Source organism: Rhipicephalus microplus, chromosome 1, assembly GCF_043290135.1.
Source record: "Rhipicephalus microplus isolate Deutch F79 chromosome 1, USDA_Rmic, whole genome shotgun sequence".
NCBI lineage: Eukaryota > Metazoa > Arthropoda > Arachnida > Ixodida > Ixodidae > Rhipicephalus > Rhipicephalus microplus.
Window position 1 is genome coordinate 34,820,445 of NC_134700.1, and position 19,475 is coordinate 34,839,919.

Sequence of the window (19,475 nt, forward strand, 5' to 3'; positions counted from 1 at the left end):
AAAAAGAACGACTGAACAGACGCCGATTATGACGTTCTTCCTGTATCGCTCAGCGCCTGTCCAGTGGTTATTCATCTTGTGTCCCCTCTTTGCGCTGCTTTTTACCTGCGGTGTGATTATCTTTGCGCTCCCTGAAAATTAGTTGAGTTGAATAATCTTTATTTGCCCAACGGTTATCGCTGTGCCCGGGGCTAGGCTGCCAGAGACACACCATTCGAGGAACATCTTTTGAGGTCCTCGGCGACGGCCCTGGCCCGCTGGACGGCCCACACGTGGTCTTCGAGGGCCTCGTTGAGAAGGGCGGCTTGCCATCGCTCATCAAGGCGCCCCATTTTTGTGGGTCCCTCAGTTGACGCCATCCTTTCTCATGGCCTGTCTTCATCTCTTTCACATTGCCAAAGTATATGTGCCATATCGGCCCGTTCGTGCGCGCACCACGGGCAGCCAGGTGACAGGTGCAGCGTGGGCAATAAGCGGTGCAGATGGTAGGGGTTGGTGAACGTGCCCGTCTGCAGCCTTCTCAGGTCCACCGCCTGCGACCTGTCCAGGCGCACGTGGGGTTGCGGAAATTTCTTCCGGTCTTTCTTATAGTGTGCAAGCACGTCGTGGTACGTCACAGAAAATTCTTCTCCATAGCAGTCGGCACACCTCTGTTGCCTCACCTCTTCTACACCAACTTCAGTTGCCGCAGCAACAGACGTGGTGGTGGTGGTGATTTCGGAATTGCCAGTGCATGTGGCCACCACCGTGCCTCGGCCGGTGCTCCTCCCTACCACGGTGGCGGCTGCTCTCTGGGTGGCTGCGTCGCGGCGGGTAAGTTGCCTCGCGACGAGGTGGGCACGCTCGTCATGGTTGGGTGGGATGCCGGCTAGACTTTTGCTGTTGGTGTTGTTGCTGCTAGTCTTACGGCTGTTGTTTTTGATAATTTCAATCTCCCCCATGTGACCGAGAAACCACTTGAGGGCCTTGTCAGTAATCTTGCCTGACGCGAAGTCCCCAGCTCTGGCGTTAAGCATGCGTGCCACCTTCTCGGACACCCAGCCTTTAATATAGCTTCGAATCACTGATTTAGAATCGCTAATAATCAGGCTGTCGTTCGCACCACTGCGGAGTATCGCTAAAGCTATGGTCATTTCTTCTGCAGCTTCAGATGATGGCAGCCGTGCTGATGCCGTGACCCGAACATTTCCTGTTGTATCCAGGGCGGCCATAGAGAAAGCAGGTCCCGCCACCGCTGACCGGACTTGCTGTTGATGCTGCCTCTGTCGCTGCAGTCGTTGTTGTCGTAGCAGTAGCAGTGGTGGTAGTGTTAGCGCCTCGACTTCACCTCGCTCGTTCCCTGGTAGCGGAGAGGGTTGCGAGCGTACCCCATCGCCGCCGCCGGCTGACAGTGGATACCTGGCCGCATCGCCGAAGAGAACACCCTCTTGGCTTCCATGCGCCTTCAGGATTGCTGCAGCACTGCATTTGCGTCGTTGCTAGTCGTGAACGGGGTGCATGTTCCTGGGGATGTTTTCTGTCAGTATGGCATCCCTGACTTTCGGTAGCAATGCTTCCTTCAGTCTACGCGCCTCATGATATCGAATCCCGAGCAGGTAGAGAATGTGTCTTCCCGTTCTTGTGCCAGACAACCTCTCGAGCTGCGCAACTCTCTGCGCTTCTGCTATCTCGTCGAGGGTGTTGTGCACACCCAGCTCCAGAAGCCGACGGGTTTCCGTGTACTGGGGCACATCCAGGACTACCTTGAACGCTCGACGAATCACCGCGTTCAGCTTCTCGATCTCGCTTCTGTTCCAGTCGGCATACGCGGCAACATTCGCTATGTGGCTCAGCGCGTACGCATGTATTAACTTCGTCACGTTGTGTTCCTTTAGCCCTTTCCTTTTTTTCGCTACTCGATGCACAAGGTGTGTTGCGGCAGCCACTTTCTGTTGCAGTCGCGCTACCAGCTCGTGGTTCACCCCGTTTTCATCCAACCACAGGCCGAACACTCGTATTTTGGACACGATTGGAATTTGGGTCCCCTCCTTCATCATGACGCGTATGCCCAAGCGACGGCCGTCTAGTACAGCTTGCGGGTGAGGTCCTTTCTTGCGTGGTCTATGCAGGAGGATTTCCAATTTATTGGGAGAGCAGACGAGTCCCGTGCCTTTGAGGTGCCGCTCCACGGCCCGGACGGCCTGCTGTATTTTCTCTTTCATTTCACCAATGCTCGTATTCGCTGTGGTCCACACGGTCACGTCGGCGTAGATCATGTTATTGATGCCCTCTATTGCATCGAGACGCTTCGGTAGTCCAATCATGATGAGGTGGAAAAGCATTGGAGAGAGCACCGAGCCCTGCGGCGTATCCGCACCCCCCATGTGAACTGTTCATGGTGGGGCACCGTCGACATTCACCGTCGCCTTGCGTCCGGTCAAGAAGCAGCTGACGTACCGGTGGAACCTTGAACCAAGACCTAGTTGGTTGATCTTGTCTAAAATGGCATCATGTTTTACAGTATCGAAGGCACTTTTGCGGTCTAACCCGAGCAGGGCGCGCGCGTGCGTGCTTGGTGCGTTAACGACCTGTTCCTTGATTTGCAGCTTAACATCCTGCGTCGAAAGTCCTCTGCGGAAGCCGATAATGTGAGTGCCGAAGGCATCCCGCTTCTCGGGGATCATCGTCACCCTGTTGGGGCAGGCGTGCTCCATGACTTTCCTGACGCAGGATGTCAGAGATATCGGCCTCATATTTCAATCCTCAAGCGGTTTACCTGGCTTGCGTGTTAGTATGACATCCGCTGTCTTCCATTCTTATGGAATACGGCCTTCCTTCCAGCATTTATTGATATACGTAGCTTCTAGATGGCGTCATCGTTCAGGTTCCTCAGAATTCGGTTGGTGATCTTGTCAGGACCAGGTGCCGATTTAGTCTTCAGTAGCTAAAGGAGTGCTCTAATTTTCTGCATGGAAAATTCCCCGTCTATTTTCTCGTTGGGAGCCCCGCAGTATTCTATGTGACTCTCGCCTGCCGGGTGAGGGAGGTGCGTCTGGATGATCTCCTCCACGAAGGCCTGCGGGTCGTCTTTGTACTTGTGTCATAGCTTGGCCATCTGAACACGGGTCGCCATTCTCGTGCTGGTTGGATCCAGCAGGTGCCTGAGAATCTTCCATGTGCACCCTGCACTCATGTTTCCGTCTATCGTATCGCACAGCTCCTGCCATGCCTGTTCGCACAGCCGAACGCAGTGGGCCTCAATCTCTCGGTTGATCTCGGATATCTTCTTCCGTATCTACCTATTCAGTTTCTGCAGACTCGCTCTTCGCTGCATAGATTTCTTTGCCTCTACAAAATGCGCAAGCCGGCTGTTCACCCTGGACGGCTCGGGAACGCTGTCGTCGACACTTCCGCAGGGCCTGTCGCCAACTTCAGGTTCTTTTTGCCTGTCTGGCCATTCTATTTCTTTTGTAGCTTTTTCTACGTCCGCGAGTAGTTTCCTGCACCATTTCCCGGTATCCTCGATCGGCCCTTCCTGCTTCTCTCGTTCTCTTTGCTCTCGACACTTGTCCCAGTCCACGACTCCATCTTGCCTTTATCCTCACTCATTGTAATGCACAGGACTCTGTGGTCGCTCCTCAGATCCTCAAAGGTGTTCGACCAGGTGATCGCGCCCGTGTCTGACCAAATGTAGAGATCAGGGGACGTGTCGCGGCACGCGCCCTGTCCGATCCGGGTGTGCGATGCCGGTTCATTGAGTAGAACCAAGCCAAGCTAGCCCATCAGTTAGGCTAGCCTCTTACCTTTGGGCGAGTCGGCTCTATGTTCCCATTGCGTGTGTGGTGCATTGATGTCTCCATAGATTAGGAGGGGACTGGAGGCGGCCTTCGCCATCGCTTCGCGAAAAAGGGCGTCAAAGTTGTGCGTGAGGCCCCTTTTTGATGGGGGCTGTACACGTAAGCATGAATAGGCCAATCTTCCTGTTTCCGATGCAGGGCACGACCTCAATCAGGTTGTGGTAAATGTCCGGCTCCTCACTGATATTAAGTGAATGGCCGATAAAGGCCGTCCCTCTCTTAACCAGGGTACACACCTTTATGTTTTTCCCCGTGCAATCGCATGGAGAGCCACATGCCACATAGCCCGATAGCTGAGCCCGGTCGAAAGGTTCTTGCAAAGCAATCACGTCGGGAAGCTTGCTCTTCGAGAGAGGTTTCATATATTGCACCATTGCAGCTCTTTCTTGTTTTCGAAGCGCCTACAGTTTCATTGCCAGACGGTGCGTTGCCGACAAACTTGCGGGACGCAGCCATGGTTGCTATTCAAAGGCGTTGGGGGAACGCGACTGTGCGTGCATCCCCTCTTTTTTCAGTGTGGGTGGAGTTGACATTGCTGCTTCGGTTAAAAATGGTCTATGCGTCCCCTCCCAATGCGTCGTGGCCTTGTCCCTGTTGCTGCAACTTCGCCGTCCGACGTTCAAGATATTCAATGCGCTTATTCACGGCCGCAAGATGGTTTTGACCGCGGCATACTGTGCGTTCTTTTCGGCGTCAGGCTCGTTCATCCGAATTAGGGCGTCTCAAATAGTCGCTCTGTCTTGTTGGTTAGTTTGTCTACCATTTCTTCGATCACGTGTATCTTTCGGCTTGCCGCTCGTGCCTGCTTCGGTTCTTGCGTGTGATTTTCAGCGCCTTCAAAATGTTGAGAATCGCTTGGGCTCTTACGCTTAAAGCCCACCGCCACCGACGCTTCTTATTCACCTCCACAGCACATGTCCGTGTCCCCGTCTCCTGTGTCGCTTTCATCGGCAGCTCCATGGGACGAGGAGGCGCCAGAGGATGCGGTCACTGCGGGGTGTCTTCCCATTCGCTTGAGGATTTCGTTCAGTGTCTGTTGTAGGTCCTCAATTTTCCGCGTTGATTTTTTCTTCTGCTTTCTGGCCTAGGCCAACTCTTGTCTGAGCTCCCTATTTTCTTTTTCCATGTTCTCCATCCTCGCCGCCAGGCCGGGGTCGGCGGCTGCCCACGGGCGGCCGGAGAGATGGTGCCCCTGTGCGGAATCCGCCTTTGCTCCCGTGACTAAGTCGTGCCAGGTGATTTTGCGTGGCCCTTTCTCTTTGCCGCCAGGTGTGGCCCCTCCTATGTCTTGTTGGAGCTGGTGTCGGTTCTCGTTGCGGCTTCTGCTCCGACTTCGACTTCTGCTCGTACTACGACTTTTGCTCCGTCTTTTTACCGGCGAGGGGGATCCGGATCTGGTTGAACGACCCATGGCCTGTTGCGAGTGGGTTCTGGATCTCGAGCGACTAGGGTGGCCTCCTTCCACCGCATCAGCATTGCTATCTGATGGTGACAGGGTTCGTTCTTGAAAGTCTCTGAACCTGGTCTTACACCTTCTCTGCTTCACTATGTGCGGCACCTTGTATTTGGCCTTGCACATCCGGTTGGCCATAGGGTGCGCTTCACCACATATTCGGCACTGAGGCGTACACTCGTGCCCATTGAGGGGGTTATCCCGTGCCCATTGAGGGGTTATATCTGGTCTTGGGCACACGTCAGGTCTGTGGCTGAGCCTGCCACATCCCTTGCAGAAGTCTATTTGTTTCCGCTCCAGAGATACTCTTATCGTAATGCTGTTGAAGTAAACCCACGTAGGAACTCGGTTTCCTTCATAAAGCAGTATCACGTTGGTTGTACTACCGAGCCTCTTCGCATACGTTATAGAGGGGTTTCTTGTGTTCACCAGTGCTTGCACGAGCTGATCTTGATTATATTTAGGAGGTATATTGCGTATAATTCATTTTGTCATACTCTCAGGCACCGAAACATATGTTTCGGTGCCTAAGAGTATGACAAAATGAATGAGAGTATGAGTATGAGAGTTCGTTTCGTACCTCTTTCCGCTGATAGTCAAAACCTTCTTCATCTTGGCGATTTTCGTCGCCGTGCTTTCCTCCAGTGTGCTTATCACCAGAATGTATTGCGTGGGGTTGGGGCAGACTGAGATCATCTCGTCATCGCCCACTCCTGCTCTGTTGCGTATCGCCTTATCAAGATTCACATCGCACGTGTTCCTTATATCCAGCCCGTCCCTTGGTCGAACATTTACCCTGATATCGTCCCTGGGCAGTCTGGGCATCTTGCTCCCTCGTAGAACCTTGCTGACAATACTTCGGTGGCCTTGGCGCATCGGGCTTGGTGAACGGGCGTCTTCTTGCCTCACCACCTTCTTTCGGCTCACGCGTCCTCTTTTTTTTCGTGTAACTTCAATCCAGCCATCTGCAACGCTGCCAGCGTCTTTGTCTTCACTCGTGAAACACTTCTTGTTTGTTCAGTTCTGTGGTCCGTGGCTTCCCCTGTATCTGCCTCGTCTACGTCCACCTCGGCTGTTCCTTCAGTCTTGGGGTTCGACGCGGTATGCGCCAGGCCCAACCACCGTTAGGCCTAGACGCTCACTCGCATTGTTCTTGCAGTTCACGAGCCTTGAAGATCGTAAAGCTCGCGCTCACCTAAAAAGCTTGTGTTCGTGGGTTCCCGATGACTTGATCTGTCCGATGATGTGCCACTTTCAAGGGTAGAGATGGAAAAACCTGCGGAAACATTCACAAATTGACGGAACCGATGTGACATGCGTTTGCTCCCACTCTTCCGTGTGAAGTGACCGCTCCTTGAAAAGTTTCATTAATTATTAGAGCTCTGTTACAGCATTGCTCTGCTCGAGTTTCGCGCTGTGCTGTAGATAAAACGTGAACATCATCACCGAGCCCATGCTGTCAAAATTGAGGGCTGGGGGAAAACGCTTTTAACTTATATTGCGATACGGTACAAGATACTTGGGCAACAAGTATGGAAGATGCAGATACCAAATCCTTCTAAATCATTGCTTCCGATACGATGCTTCCCAATTGTGTTTTAGGATACTTCAAATATATGTAACTTTGCTCTTATATATATGTTTTTTCTGAAAGTTATGTCTTTCTTGCTCAGTGTATATAAGTTTCATAACAAAGCAAGATAACGGCATTTATTTACTTGGCAGCTTTTTAAAGCTACGGTGTCAGAGGTTTCAAGTGGAAGCCTTTCTGGGAGTGCTGTACCAAAAATTAAGTTCCCATATCTTCACAAACAGAAAACATTGTTTATTGTTATTATATGATACATCCTTGACTTACATTTTCGTGTACTTTTAAACGTAATTTCTGTTTTTCCGACGCACGTTTGAAGATGCTTATTCCTAAGTTAAAGCAGTCTTCCACCAGGCCCTAGAGAAAGCGTGCGAGCTATGCTCTAGCTTCATCGTCGCTGTTGAAGCGCGGAGGTGGGTGAATCAAAGTGACGCCAATTACGGGATTATTGTTGTGTTTCAGGGGTGTAATGGAACACCCAAGGTTCCACTCTCGTGTCTACAGAGTCCAAAAACTTCATTTTCTTGCCTTCCTGCAAAACAGGAAGTTGCCTCTTCGCAATGGAGAGAAGTTGCGGCCCTCAATCATTTGCGAAGGTGCTCGACGGACACGCACTTTTCAAATTAATTGATTTAGATGTGGGGTTTAACGCCCCAAAACCACCATATCGTGTAGTGGAGGGCTTCGGATATATACCATATACTGAGAAATCGCGCAGTGGAGGGCTTCGGATATATACCACCTAAGCTTCTTTAACGTGCACGCAAATCTGAGTACATGGGCCAACGAAATTGCCACCCCCTTTGAAAATGAAACCGCCGCAGCCGGGATTCGATCCCGCGACTTGCGGGACAGAATATATATATATATATATATATATATATATATATATATATATATATATATATATATATATATATATATATATATATATATATATATATATATATATATACAGAATATATATATATATATATATATATAAATATATATATATATACATATATATATATATATGTATATATATATATATATATTTACATATATATATATATATATATTTATATATATATACATATTTATTCTGAAATGTCTCAACTGCGGCCAACTTTGTTTTTGCTGAAAGTCATGTCTTTCTTGCTCACTGTATATAAGTTTCATACCAAAGCAAGATAACGGCATTTATTTACTTGGCAGCTCTTAAAAGCAACGGTATCAGTGGTTTTCAGATGACGCCATTCTAGGGGTGTTGTACCAAAAGTTAAGTTCCCATATTTTTACAAAATAAACATTGTTTATTGTTATCATATGATACATCATTTAAAAGCTTACAATTTCGTGTACTCTTAAACGTTTGAAGACACGCTTGAAGGCGCGTTTGAAGACGCCTATTCCTAAAAAAAAGAAGTCTCTTACCAGTCCATAGAGGAAGCGTGCGAGCTCTGCTTTAGCCTCACCGTCGCTTTTGGAGGGCGGAGGAGGGTGAATCAAAGTGACGCCACTTACGAAATTATTGTTTTGTTTCGGGGGTGTAATGGAACACCCATGTTCCCACTCTCGTGTCTACAGAGTCCAAAAACTTCTCTTTCTTGCCTTCCTGCAAAAAAAAAACACAACAAGAAGTAGCCTCTTCGTAACGGAGAGAAGTTGCAACCTTCAAAAATTTGTGGACGTGCTGGACGGAAACGCACCTTTCAACATAATTGATTGATTGAGATGTGGGGGTTAACGTCCCAAAACCACCATATGACTGTGAGAAATGTCATAGTGGAGGGCTCCAGATATATATCACCTAAGATTCTTTAACGTGCACGTAAATCTGACTACATGGGTCAACAGAGTTTCCACCTTCCTTGAAAATGAAGCCGCAGCAGCCGGGATTTGATCCCGCGACCTGCGGGACAAGAGCTGCGTATCTTAGCCACTACACCACCACAGCGAGGCCACTTTTCAACAGAAACCGCACTCAGTTGCCGACAAATCTCCACGGGAGGTAACTACCTTATCCCTTACCTCCACCAGAGGTAACAGATTACTGTTCGAATCTCGCACTTGGCGGGAGCGGCGAGCAACACGTCCATCTCTGGCGGCTGCCAAGCGAACACTGAGCGAAGTAGTGAATCACGTACGGGTGAGCTGGAGAAAGGGGAAGCCACTTTTCACGGCACTGTTCGCGAATTTAGCCTAGCACCCTCCCTCGACGCCATAGATCACTGGGAACCTTACTTTCAGTACAACCCTCGTATTTGATGCGTGTCGCTGCTCTACTCGGCGGCACAGCAGCACTTGTTCCGCATGCAAGATTCCACGTCTAACACTCCTGAAAGCTTTTGTAATCGTGCGTGGGATTATATAAACTATAAATTATTTGATGCGAAGCAGCTCTTTGTCTAGCCTGTGTACCGCAGTCAGTCCGTGTCGCCATGCACACGCGCCGCACAGCGCTAGTGTTGGGGTGGTGCCATCCAAATCATGCCTTCCCTCACAGTGCGGGGTGACGTTACTTTCTCCCTCGCCTACCGCGCACTCGCTAATGTGTCACCTCTCTCTCGCATCACGCTCTTCACCGCTCGCAACGTTCAAGCGCACACCGAGTAAGCACCACGTGGTGCCCTTTAAGGTTGGTGCACACCGGCGACTGGCAGCAGTCACATGGCCATTTGCGATTGGCGACCAAAAAGCGACTGATGTTCACACAGGCAGAGGCTGCACGCGAGTGACCGGAAGTCGCCAAGCCGGAGAGTCACGTCCGCATTTCGCTATCAGCGAGAAGTCTGGAGACCGACAGCTGATTTCCGCCACCTGAGTGAGCCGAGCAAACTATGAGCAAATAGAGCACACCGCATTTATTGTTGTCGTTCGTTCTCGCACAGCGTTTACAGCAGCGTCAGGAGTACGATTCAAGCGAAGAACAAAAGGTTGTCATGGCACTGGTGCGCTATGCTATGGTGTCAGCGCTGGCAGCACAGAAGCCTCGAAATAAAAAAAAATGGCAGCATATCCACGGAGTGCATGATGGAGAGTGGGGCGAAGCATCCGTCCGTTTATTCGTTCTTGCTTCCGTCCGTCCATGCGTCCGTCTGTGTGACCGTCTGTTCATCCATTCGCCCGTCCGTGCGTGCGTCTGTTCGTGCGTCCGCACGTCCATCTGTGCGTCCATCCTTGCGTTCATGCATGCATCCACCCCTGCATCCGTCCATGCGTTCATCTGTCAGTGCAGCCATCCGTGAGTCCGTCCATGCATCTGTGTGTGTGTCCGTTCGTCCATCTATACAACGCTCCAAGTACCACCATCTCGCATCTTTTCATCACATATTCCCGATATAGAAGAACCGCCATCCGGCGGACATTTCAAGGACTAAATGAGAAGTGGCACACGCACACTTTCTTACTGCTTGCGCTTCGTGTCTACTTCCTACCTTTAACCACGTCGACTTCATGGTATATACTAGTTCACTGTATTCATGGCACTGCGGCCCAACACTCGCTAAACCTTTATAAAAAGAGAGGGCGCAGCATGCAGACCAAACTTAGTCTTCGTCGTGGTAGCTGTTCTGTGGTCACGTCGACCTCGTTTGGTTGTTTCGTATTAACGTTTTCTTATATTCTTTTACGTGCTTACCACAAGTGTGACCGTTAGCCATGGATACAGTACACCGCTAGCCCTTCATTGACTATGTTTTCGATGTGGTAACGACCGTCCTAGCATTGTATACGTACGTTACAACACGGGTCTTGCGAGAGAAATAAGCGATGACTTCGCATCCTACAGTATTTTTTCGTGAGCTATGGTAGTGGCTGTTGGCGTCGCGGCAGCTCTATTACTTGAATGAAGTGCGCAAACTTACTATAACGCTATAGCATGTTGTGCAGCATATCGCTGCAGTGCGCAAATTTCCTATAATGTTATAGCATGTTGTGCCTACATACTTTCCTGCTTCAGATGCCTCTCGCGATTCGCCTAGCGTGTCAACTTGCAGTCATAGTGCGTGCCACAATTTTATTGTTAGCGCTGTGGCTGTGGTGGTTACTGTTACTCTGAATTTGGAATAGTCTTTTCACAAAGGTGAGTGAGTGTTAGTACTTACCTGCTGTGCACAGCTGTTACTCTAAGTGCATTTTGTGTTGAGTTTCTCACGACATAGGAGAATCACGGACGAGAAAAGCATACTGCACGCGTGCATAATTTTGTCTTACCTCTCAGTGCGGGAATGGACAATTCAAAATGCATGCGATTGAGAATTTGGTTTAACTGACAGAAGTCATTGGTTTCCTTTTCACAAAAGTGTAGTTATGATGATGTTTAAAACGTTTGTGATGGTTGTAACCCAGTCTGGCGAATAAACACTCGGTGAAACTTGGCAGCCTGTTTCCCTTTGTGCTTTCACCTGCCGTGGTAGCATAGTCTTATTGGGTGTCGTGTGACTATGCTGGAGGACGCAGGTTCGACTTCCGGCCACGGCGGCCGTACTCAATTTGGGGTAAACTACAAAGAACACCCATATGGCGGTAGTGGCACGTATAACTCTATCAATTGTATATGATCGTGCTTTCACGCATGGGCTGTAGAGTGGTAGCAGGTTTCCTAGAATGTTGAAAATATAAGTGTGATGCTTTTTTATGCGCCTCGTCGGTTACATGACACATTCATAAGTGCTGTTGGTGCCATCCAAAACTAAAAATGCGTGAGCTTACCAAGTATGTCGACACCGGAAAAATTCATTATTTTTGTACACTCTAAGGTAATCAATATGCAAGACTGCTTGGGAAGCAGATCTCCTAGTATTCGTGACAAATTGGTTGCATGAAACAACACGAGACACACATGGAAGTGTGCGGAGCATCGTGCGAATGCCTGACGATAAAAAAAGAGAGGCTTTTACTCTACACCAATAAAACAAAAGAAAACGTCACTCCTGCATTGCATACATCAATCTTAGGTAAAAGCAATGCCGCGCGACTGGCCGTGGCCGGCCAGGCTTGGAATGCTCATGCACGCGCGATTGAGGAGAAACCAATTGAGGAGAAACGATTGAGGAGAAACCGTGATTGAGGAGAAACTTGAACGCTAAGGGAGGAACGTGGCTCCTTTGGTCCTTGCCGCGAAAGGGCGTGATGGGTAAAGCGCTCTAAAGAAAGGAAGTCGCTGCGCCGAAGGAGGAACGGAGCCCGTTTCTCCATTCTCGCTCCCTTTTTCTTAGAGTGTACTACTTCACTGTATTTATGGCACTGCGGCTTAACGCTCGCTAAACCTTTCTAAAACCAAGGAGGTTACGTCCACGAGTATAACGTAGGAACCTTTTCTTGTCAGATAGTGCTCAATGTACATGCCATGGATACAGCAATGGGGAATGAGATACAGGAGAATTCGGCTTTTAGTTATGCGCACGCAACGAATTTTTATTGTTCAACAACGCACAGGAGAAATCTCCCACAGGCACCACCTTGCAGGTCAGAACGTAAGACTGGTTGCACACTACGACTACGACTACGAGGGACGAACGGGTGCCGCTATAAGGAATTTCGCACTAAAAAGCCGGTGGTGGGTGTGACCGTCCCTTTTGCTTGAGAGAGCTGGCCGGCCATTCAAGACGCCTACCTGTCGGGCTGCGCTCAGACGACGAGTATTTCCGATAGCGGTATGTATTCAGAAACGCTCCTTGAATTTAACAGAGGTCGCTACAGCCTCCAATGTAGCACAAACGCGTCTCGAATGCGTTGTCTTTTGTCGGTGCCAAGGCATGAAACACAAACACACAAAGTTGTAAATTTATCAAAAGTATATCCACCCTGCCAAAATCCTATGTGAGGGTTGCAGTATTCATAAATAAATAATAAATAATAAACGCGTTTCAAACGTGCTGTATTGAAGGCGCTTGCAAGTCAAATTCAAGAAGGAAAAATTCGGCAGATCTCACGTACCTGAGCATCAACGCTACGCGAAGCATGCGGAGGGAAGTCGACCGTGTTGCAATGTCTTTATTGAGCGACACGTCATAAAATAGGGTTAAATGTATGTACAAAGTTGCTCGCACAGACATATGTTCGAGAGTTGCAGATGCTTATAAAACCAGTTATGTGCACTTGCGAAACGATGCCAACTGAAACATGCGCATTAGCAACACCAGAAGCTGAGTTGAAGCGCTCATGCTCGTGAATATGCTGGCCTTGAAACTGCTACATAAATAAACTTCAGTGCATGGTACATAGCCTCAATTGACGTTAACCCAACGAGGCAGCTGTATCAACGAATTGCATATGAATATATACCAAATTGGGTAGGCAGCACTGTAACCACTATCGATGTTTCACGAAGATTCGCGTCTACTTGAAAAGTAGTTTGAAGACCTGGCGTAGCTTTGTGGCTAAATGCCTCACTTACACGCAGAATGCTTGGGTTTGATTCCAGCTGGGACCCTGACATTCATTCTCTGCATTCGTCCGGTCGACACTGCCGATGTCGAGTGTTTCTGTATCCTCACGCGTTAACATTGTCCATGTGTGTTCTCGTCGTTTCTTTGTCGATAGTAAGTGTCAATTACCTGCGGCACATACCCACATACCAGCGACACGCACCTGCCGGTGGGTATGTGCCATTGTCTGGCGGGAAGTGTTGGACGACGTACGCGACAAAATTGTGACAACATTCATGTCTTAACCAGCGCATCATATTCGTCTAATCATGTTATCCACCTCAAGTGGACACCTCAAGGGGGTGACCTCGAGAAGACCCAAACGCAAGCGGCTAGATAGATAGATAGATAGATAGATAGATAGATAGATAGATAGATAGATAGATAGATAGATAGATAGATAGATAGATAGATAGATAGATAGATAGATAGATAGATAGATAGATAGATAGATAGATAGATAGATAGATAGATAGATAGATAGATAGATAGATAGATAGATAGATAGATAGATAGATAGATAGATAGATAGATAGACAGACAGACAGACAGATAGATAGATAGATAGATAGATAGATAGATAGATAGATAGATAGATAGATAGATAGATAGATAGATAGATAGATAGATAGATAGATAGATAGATAGATAGATAGATAGATAGATAGATAGATAGATAGATAGATAGATAGATAGATAGATAGATAGATAGATAGATAGATAGATAGATAGATAGATAAAAGTAGCCGAAGCTTGCCAAGAAAATCTTCACATTCAAAACGAATAAAAATACGGGGAAGATAGTGCACAATTCATTTCCACCTCATTTTGACGCCGTTTAGCTTCTTGCAAACGCCACCGCGTATATTCAATACTTTGCTCGAGCTGCTGTACCCCGCCATCTCCAAGCCAAGTACTCCGTGGTGGCCATGGTGCCACAGGGAAACGCACTCTTTTGTATCTGGCGACAGGAGGCCAATGCAATGAAAAAACAAAAAAGGATTCGGCATTTCCATATATGCTGGTGTCACTTCTGGGCATTGCTGGTTAGTTCCAGCAGTTTTGCAACTGCTGTCACGCAACTAAAAATTGAGCAAGAAGCGATTAGCCAAAGCGGTCGCTTTGCGACCGTTTGTGACCAGTCGCGACTGTTCGCTACCAGTCGCACATGGTCGCGCCACCGCTGCAAGCCGCCAGTGTGCACCAACCTTTAGGTTAGTTTATCTGCGGTGGAGAGTACACCAGAAAGTGAAACTCTTTCGCCCACCGAAACATGCGCCGAAGCGATTTTGCCTTTCGCGCTAGGCTTCAGTAACCCTCGCAACGCCAGCTTTCACTGGCATTGCGAGGGTTACCGAAGCCGAGCGCGTTTGCGAATGGTGACGTCATTTACTCGAGTAAACACTAGCCCGAGATTCAAATGAAAGCGTTCTTCTAGACTCCCGCATTTGCACCAGTTTTAACCGGGTCAACGCCGTGCACAACGCTGCTGCTTGGCATCCCATCACAATTCTCCTCGGGGATATTGTCAATACTTTTTCAACCAAAACACAAAAAACGGACCCGTACACCTCCAAGTAAGTCGGCCAAAATGTTGACAGGAATGCTGGCAACACTGCACGTTTGTTTTTGTGCCCGTTGTCTCTACGTACGCCGTTTGTCAAACACGCTCCAAGTAGTCGCTGAGCACTTCTGAAGTTGCGCCGCCACGTCGATCGCAATGTTCTTTACAATATTGGTTGATGAATGGTCTCTCTCACATTCACTACACGAAGTAGTTTCTGCAAATGGGTCACACAACAACCCGCATGTAGTGTCGGCACGACTACCGGTGTCGATGAAGAAGGAGGAAAGCCCGTGTTAACCACTGTTGTGAATTTTGGCAGTGAAGTAGAGTTGCCAGCATTCAATTCAATTTGTTCGCTGCTTATTTTTCTGCTCCCTATTGGTGGCACTTGTTACGCAAGTGCAACCAATAGGGAGCAGAAAAATAAGCAGCGAACAAATTGCAGAGATGTAAACACCACGGTGTGCAACGGGTACAGGGTGGATGGCACGCTGGTAGACTTACGCTGGCCCGGTTTGCGAGAAACTTTTAAACGCGAAGCAATTCTTAGCGAACTTCGGCGGCTTTGAGCCTATCTATCTATCTATCTATCTATCTATCTATCTATCTATCTATCTATCTATCTATCTATCTATCTATCTATCTATCTATCTATCTATCTATCTAGCCACCTACGACTTGTCGCTCTCCTGGCCATTTCGAATATGAAATCAATACCAAAATCGGTATGGAATATCATGACTATGAGACAAACACAAGTGACTGGTCATAACATGAAAATCAAAATACATATTTCATGAATGTCATGATTTATATTTCATGGTTTTGCTGCTCTTGCGGTGGTTTCGTTCACATGAGATCTTGCAAAACTGGTATGGTATGACATCACTGCATGGCGAACAGGAAGGACAGACCCTAGCATAAAAACCATGACATTCGTGTCATGTAACGTGACTACATGAAACACTCATCATGCGCTCGCGGCCGTTTCACTAGTTTCGCATATCCCATATTCGATTTTACGGGACGTGAATGGATGACGAAGGTATGTGACTGGTGCATGCATGATAGTTATGAGATGTGTCTGACGTAAAAACATGACCACATGCGGCGCTCATGCTGCGTTCACGGCCGTTTCGCTAGCTTTACATATAGAGAATTCGGTATTACGGGACGTGAATGGATAACGAGGGTATCTGACATGCGCAAAGATGATTATCAAGAGATTCGTGTCATGTAACGATATGACTACAGGCCACACTCATGATGCCCCGCCGTGGTGGTCTAGTGGCTGAGGTACTCGGCTGCTGACCCGCAGGTCGCGGGATCGAATCCTGGCGGCGGCTGCATTCCCGATGGAGTCCGAAAAACTGTAGGCTGGTGTGCTCAGATTTGGGTGCACGTTAAAAAACCCCAGGTGGTCAAAATTTTGGGAGCCCTTCACTTTGGCATCTCTTTTAATCATATGGTAGAAAAGGAACGTTAAACCACAAATATCAATCAATCACCCTCATGACGCACTCGGCGCTATTTCGCTAACTTCAAATATGCTAAACTTGGTATTATGTCACGTGAACGGATGACGAAGGTATGTGCCTGGTACACACGTGATAATAATATGTGTGTCACGTAAGAACATGACTACATGCCACAGTCAAGGCACATACATTTCGACATGACGTGGTGCGCGTGATCGCCGGCGTTCGTTTTGTAGCGTCATGCCAGCGATGTCACGCCAGGTGCCGATCTGTCTGCTATATACTCGCTGGCGCGCGCCGCGCTGTGTTGCTTTGACGCATGAGCGTGTAAGCACACCTGGCGTCTCTCCATCACGAAGAGAGCCCGACGCAGTGCTGTCTGGGTAATGTCGTCGGCGCAAATTGCAGCATGTCTCATACCACGCCGGTCGCCGCCGGGCCATGCTGACAAACGCTGGTCTCGGCAGTCGCGCCTAGCGTCAAACTATAGACTGCTCGCGTTTTGCTAACGTAGCGTTGCTGCGCTGAGCGTTCATTAGCTTCACATATATGAAAGTTGGTATTATGGGACCTGAATTATGAATAAGGGCTGCAACTGGCACAATCATGATATTCATGAGATGCGTGTCATGGAACAACATGACTCTGAACCAGGCCACACGACAGCAGGAACGTGTACACAACAGCTAGAGCGCATTCAACAAACATAGTTACATGGTTTTAGGGACGAAGCTTCTTGAAGTGGCACCCGTTCGTCTTCGTAGTAGTGCGTAACATTTCTTATACTTTGACCTGCAAGATGGTGCTGGTGGGAGACTTATCGTATGTGTTGTTGAGCAATTAAAAATTTGCAGCGTGCGCGTTACCTAAAAGCCGAATCCTCCTGTATCTCATTCCCCATTATCAGCCATTGGCATGTACAATGAGCACTATCTGACAAGAAAGGGTTGCTAGGTTTTACTCGCTGGGCGTAACCTCCATGGTTTTAGAAAGGTTTTGTGAGCCTTGGGCCACAGCGCCAGGAATACAGTGAAATAGTATATACCCGAGGTGGTTAAAGCTGGGAAGTAGACACGACGCGCAAGCCGTAAGGAAGTGTGAGTGTGCCACCTCTCGTTTAGTACTTGAAATGGCTGCTGGATGACGGTGCTTCTATGTGCGGAATATATGATGAAAAGATGTGAGATGGTGGTACTTGGAGTGTTGACTAGATGGACGAACGAACACACAGACAGATCCACGGACGGACACATGAATGGCTGCACGAACGGACGGACGCAGGGGCGGATGCATGAACGAACGCAGGAATAGACGCACGCAGTGACGGGAAGATGGATGCACGGACGGTCATAAAGACAGACGCGTGAACAGACGCAAGCAAGAACGAATGGACGGATGGATGCTTCACCCCGCTCTCTATCATTCACCCGTGATTATGCTGTCATTTTTCCACAGGTGGGTTGCACCTCCTTCTTGGGGTTCGCGAGCGTACATAGACGGTTTAGTTTGGAGCAGAGAACAACAAGCAGACATTTCATCTCAGAGCTAACTTTTCCAAATGGTGTGAAATCTGATGAATGCACAGAATCACACTGGTTTTCCCAGCATCGGGCTCACCATTATTCGGCGGTCGTCCTCGCATTCGTGGACCATTCAACAAGCACTCAGCTACTGGCACTTGCCCCAACACTGGGTAGCCTGCCAAGAATAATCGCTCACTTTGTCTTGCGAAACTAGCGGCCATAGTGTGACGGCATGACTTCGACAAGGTATTTCTAAAACATAACCTGGCAATGCCTCGCTTCATTCCTTTGAATGCACCGAATTGTACTGCAAGAAAAGCTTTTCCGACTGCGGTTCTTAGCACCAGCAAGGGGGTTCAAACGAATAAAAAAGACGAAGGTCAAGAAAGCGGATTGTGCCTTCTTGCGGTATTTCGTACGTCACTTCAAGTGGTACCAGCCACCCCTAATTATTCGCAGAATTTCTGCAGCTTGCGGCTCAATCTCCACTGAAGAACACTCAATAAAGAACAAGAAATTGTCTACATACCGAAAAACTTTTCGCACCTTTTTCTGAGCGATGAAGGTGCGAAGGTACCTGACAGACAATTATCAATGTATGCCACCTGCTGAAAACGATGGTGGCTTCTGTATGCTTCTAACGGGGGTGTTTTGTGAAAAATTCAGCCGTGCTATTGCCTAATTCTTCAAGCAGTGTGATGACGTGTCACTAAGCAAAGTGAAGTCCTCAGCTAATAAGCTATACAAGAACTTCAACCCTGATAAATCTGAGAAGTCATTATCAAACAGTCTGTTCAATGCAGCGCAAAAAACAATAAAGTTGACGTCCTCCTCAGGGTTACTGTGTCAGAATATGACTCCTGGCAGACGCAAGTAGCACTGTTTGTACAAGCCCAAGCTTAAGTCTTTGTTCTTAAAAGACCCCTTTTTGATAAGAAACACGGATGGAATAATCAATTCTTGAGAAACCAACGCCGAGAAAGCTTACCAAGCATTTTCATTTGACATTAAAGATATTTTTACTCGATTCCTCTTAAAGACCTGCTCGAAGTGGTGGAACAGTCCACTGATGAATATGGTGTGACAGGTTCCAGAAGGACGCCTTGATATCTAGTAGCGATTTTTAGAGCTTTTACATTTTTATCTCGTGTGAACTTTTTAAAAATGGGACGACGCTGTTTATCTACAAAATCGGGGTGTGCATAGGATCGTGCATTGCACCCATACTGAGCGATCTTTTTCTCGCCCGTCTTGATGTTTTGCTGTCTCATAAGCTCGCTCAGACGAAGATGCGCAAGGTTTTTGGGTGTGCGGCCAATTTGGTGCTCTTTAATTGGTGTTCTTCAGTTGAAAGTGAGCCACACGCTGCAGATATTCTGCCAATAATTAGGGACTGTCTTGTACCACTTGAAGTGATGCACGAAATGCAGCAAGAAGGCAGAATCGACTTACTTGACCGTCTCTCTTGTTCGTTTGAACACGCTTGCTGGTGCTACGAACCGCGGTCGGCAAAGCCTCTCTTGCTGTACATATATACGCGGAAAGATGCGGTAGCCTTCTCTTTCTGTGGAGTGAACATCGCCTTTCCAGCTGGGGTCGTCTGCTCGAGCGCTC

At 48.2% G+C, this 19,475-nt stretch overlaps 1 protein-coding gene across 1 annotated transcript; it reads right to left on the reverse strand.

Moving 5' to 3' along the window:
- Positions 1 to 2,372: 2,372 nt before the first annotated feature.
- Positions 2,373 to 2,693, reverse strand: LOC119178027 (uncharacterized). The gene has a single exon (XM_037429197.1). The coding sequence runs from the start codon at positions 2,691 to 2,693 to the stop codon at positions 2,373 to 2,375; it is 321 nt and encodes a 106-aa protein (XP_037285094.1).
- Between the last annotated feature and the right edge of the window lie 16,782 nt (positions 2,694 to 19,475).

Bases quoted from the DNA above. Each gene is read 5' to 3' on its own strand.
- LOC119178027 (XM_037429197.1), bottom strand. From the start codon at position 2,693: ATGGAGCACGCCTGCCCCAACAGGGTGACGATGATCCCCGAGAAGCGG.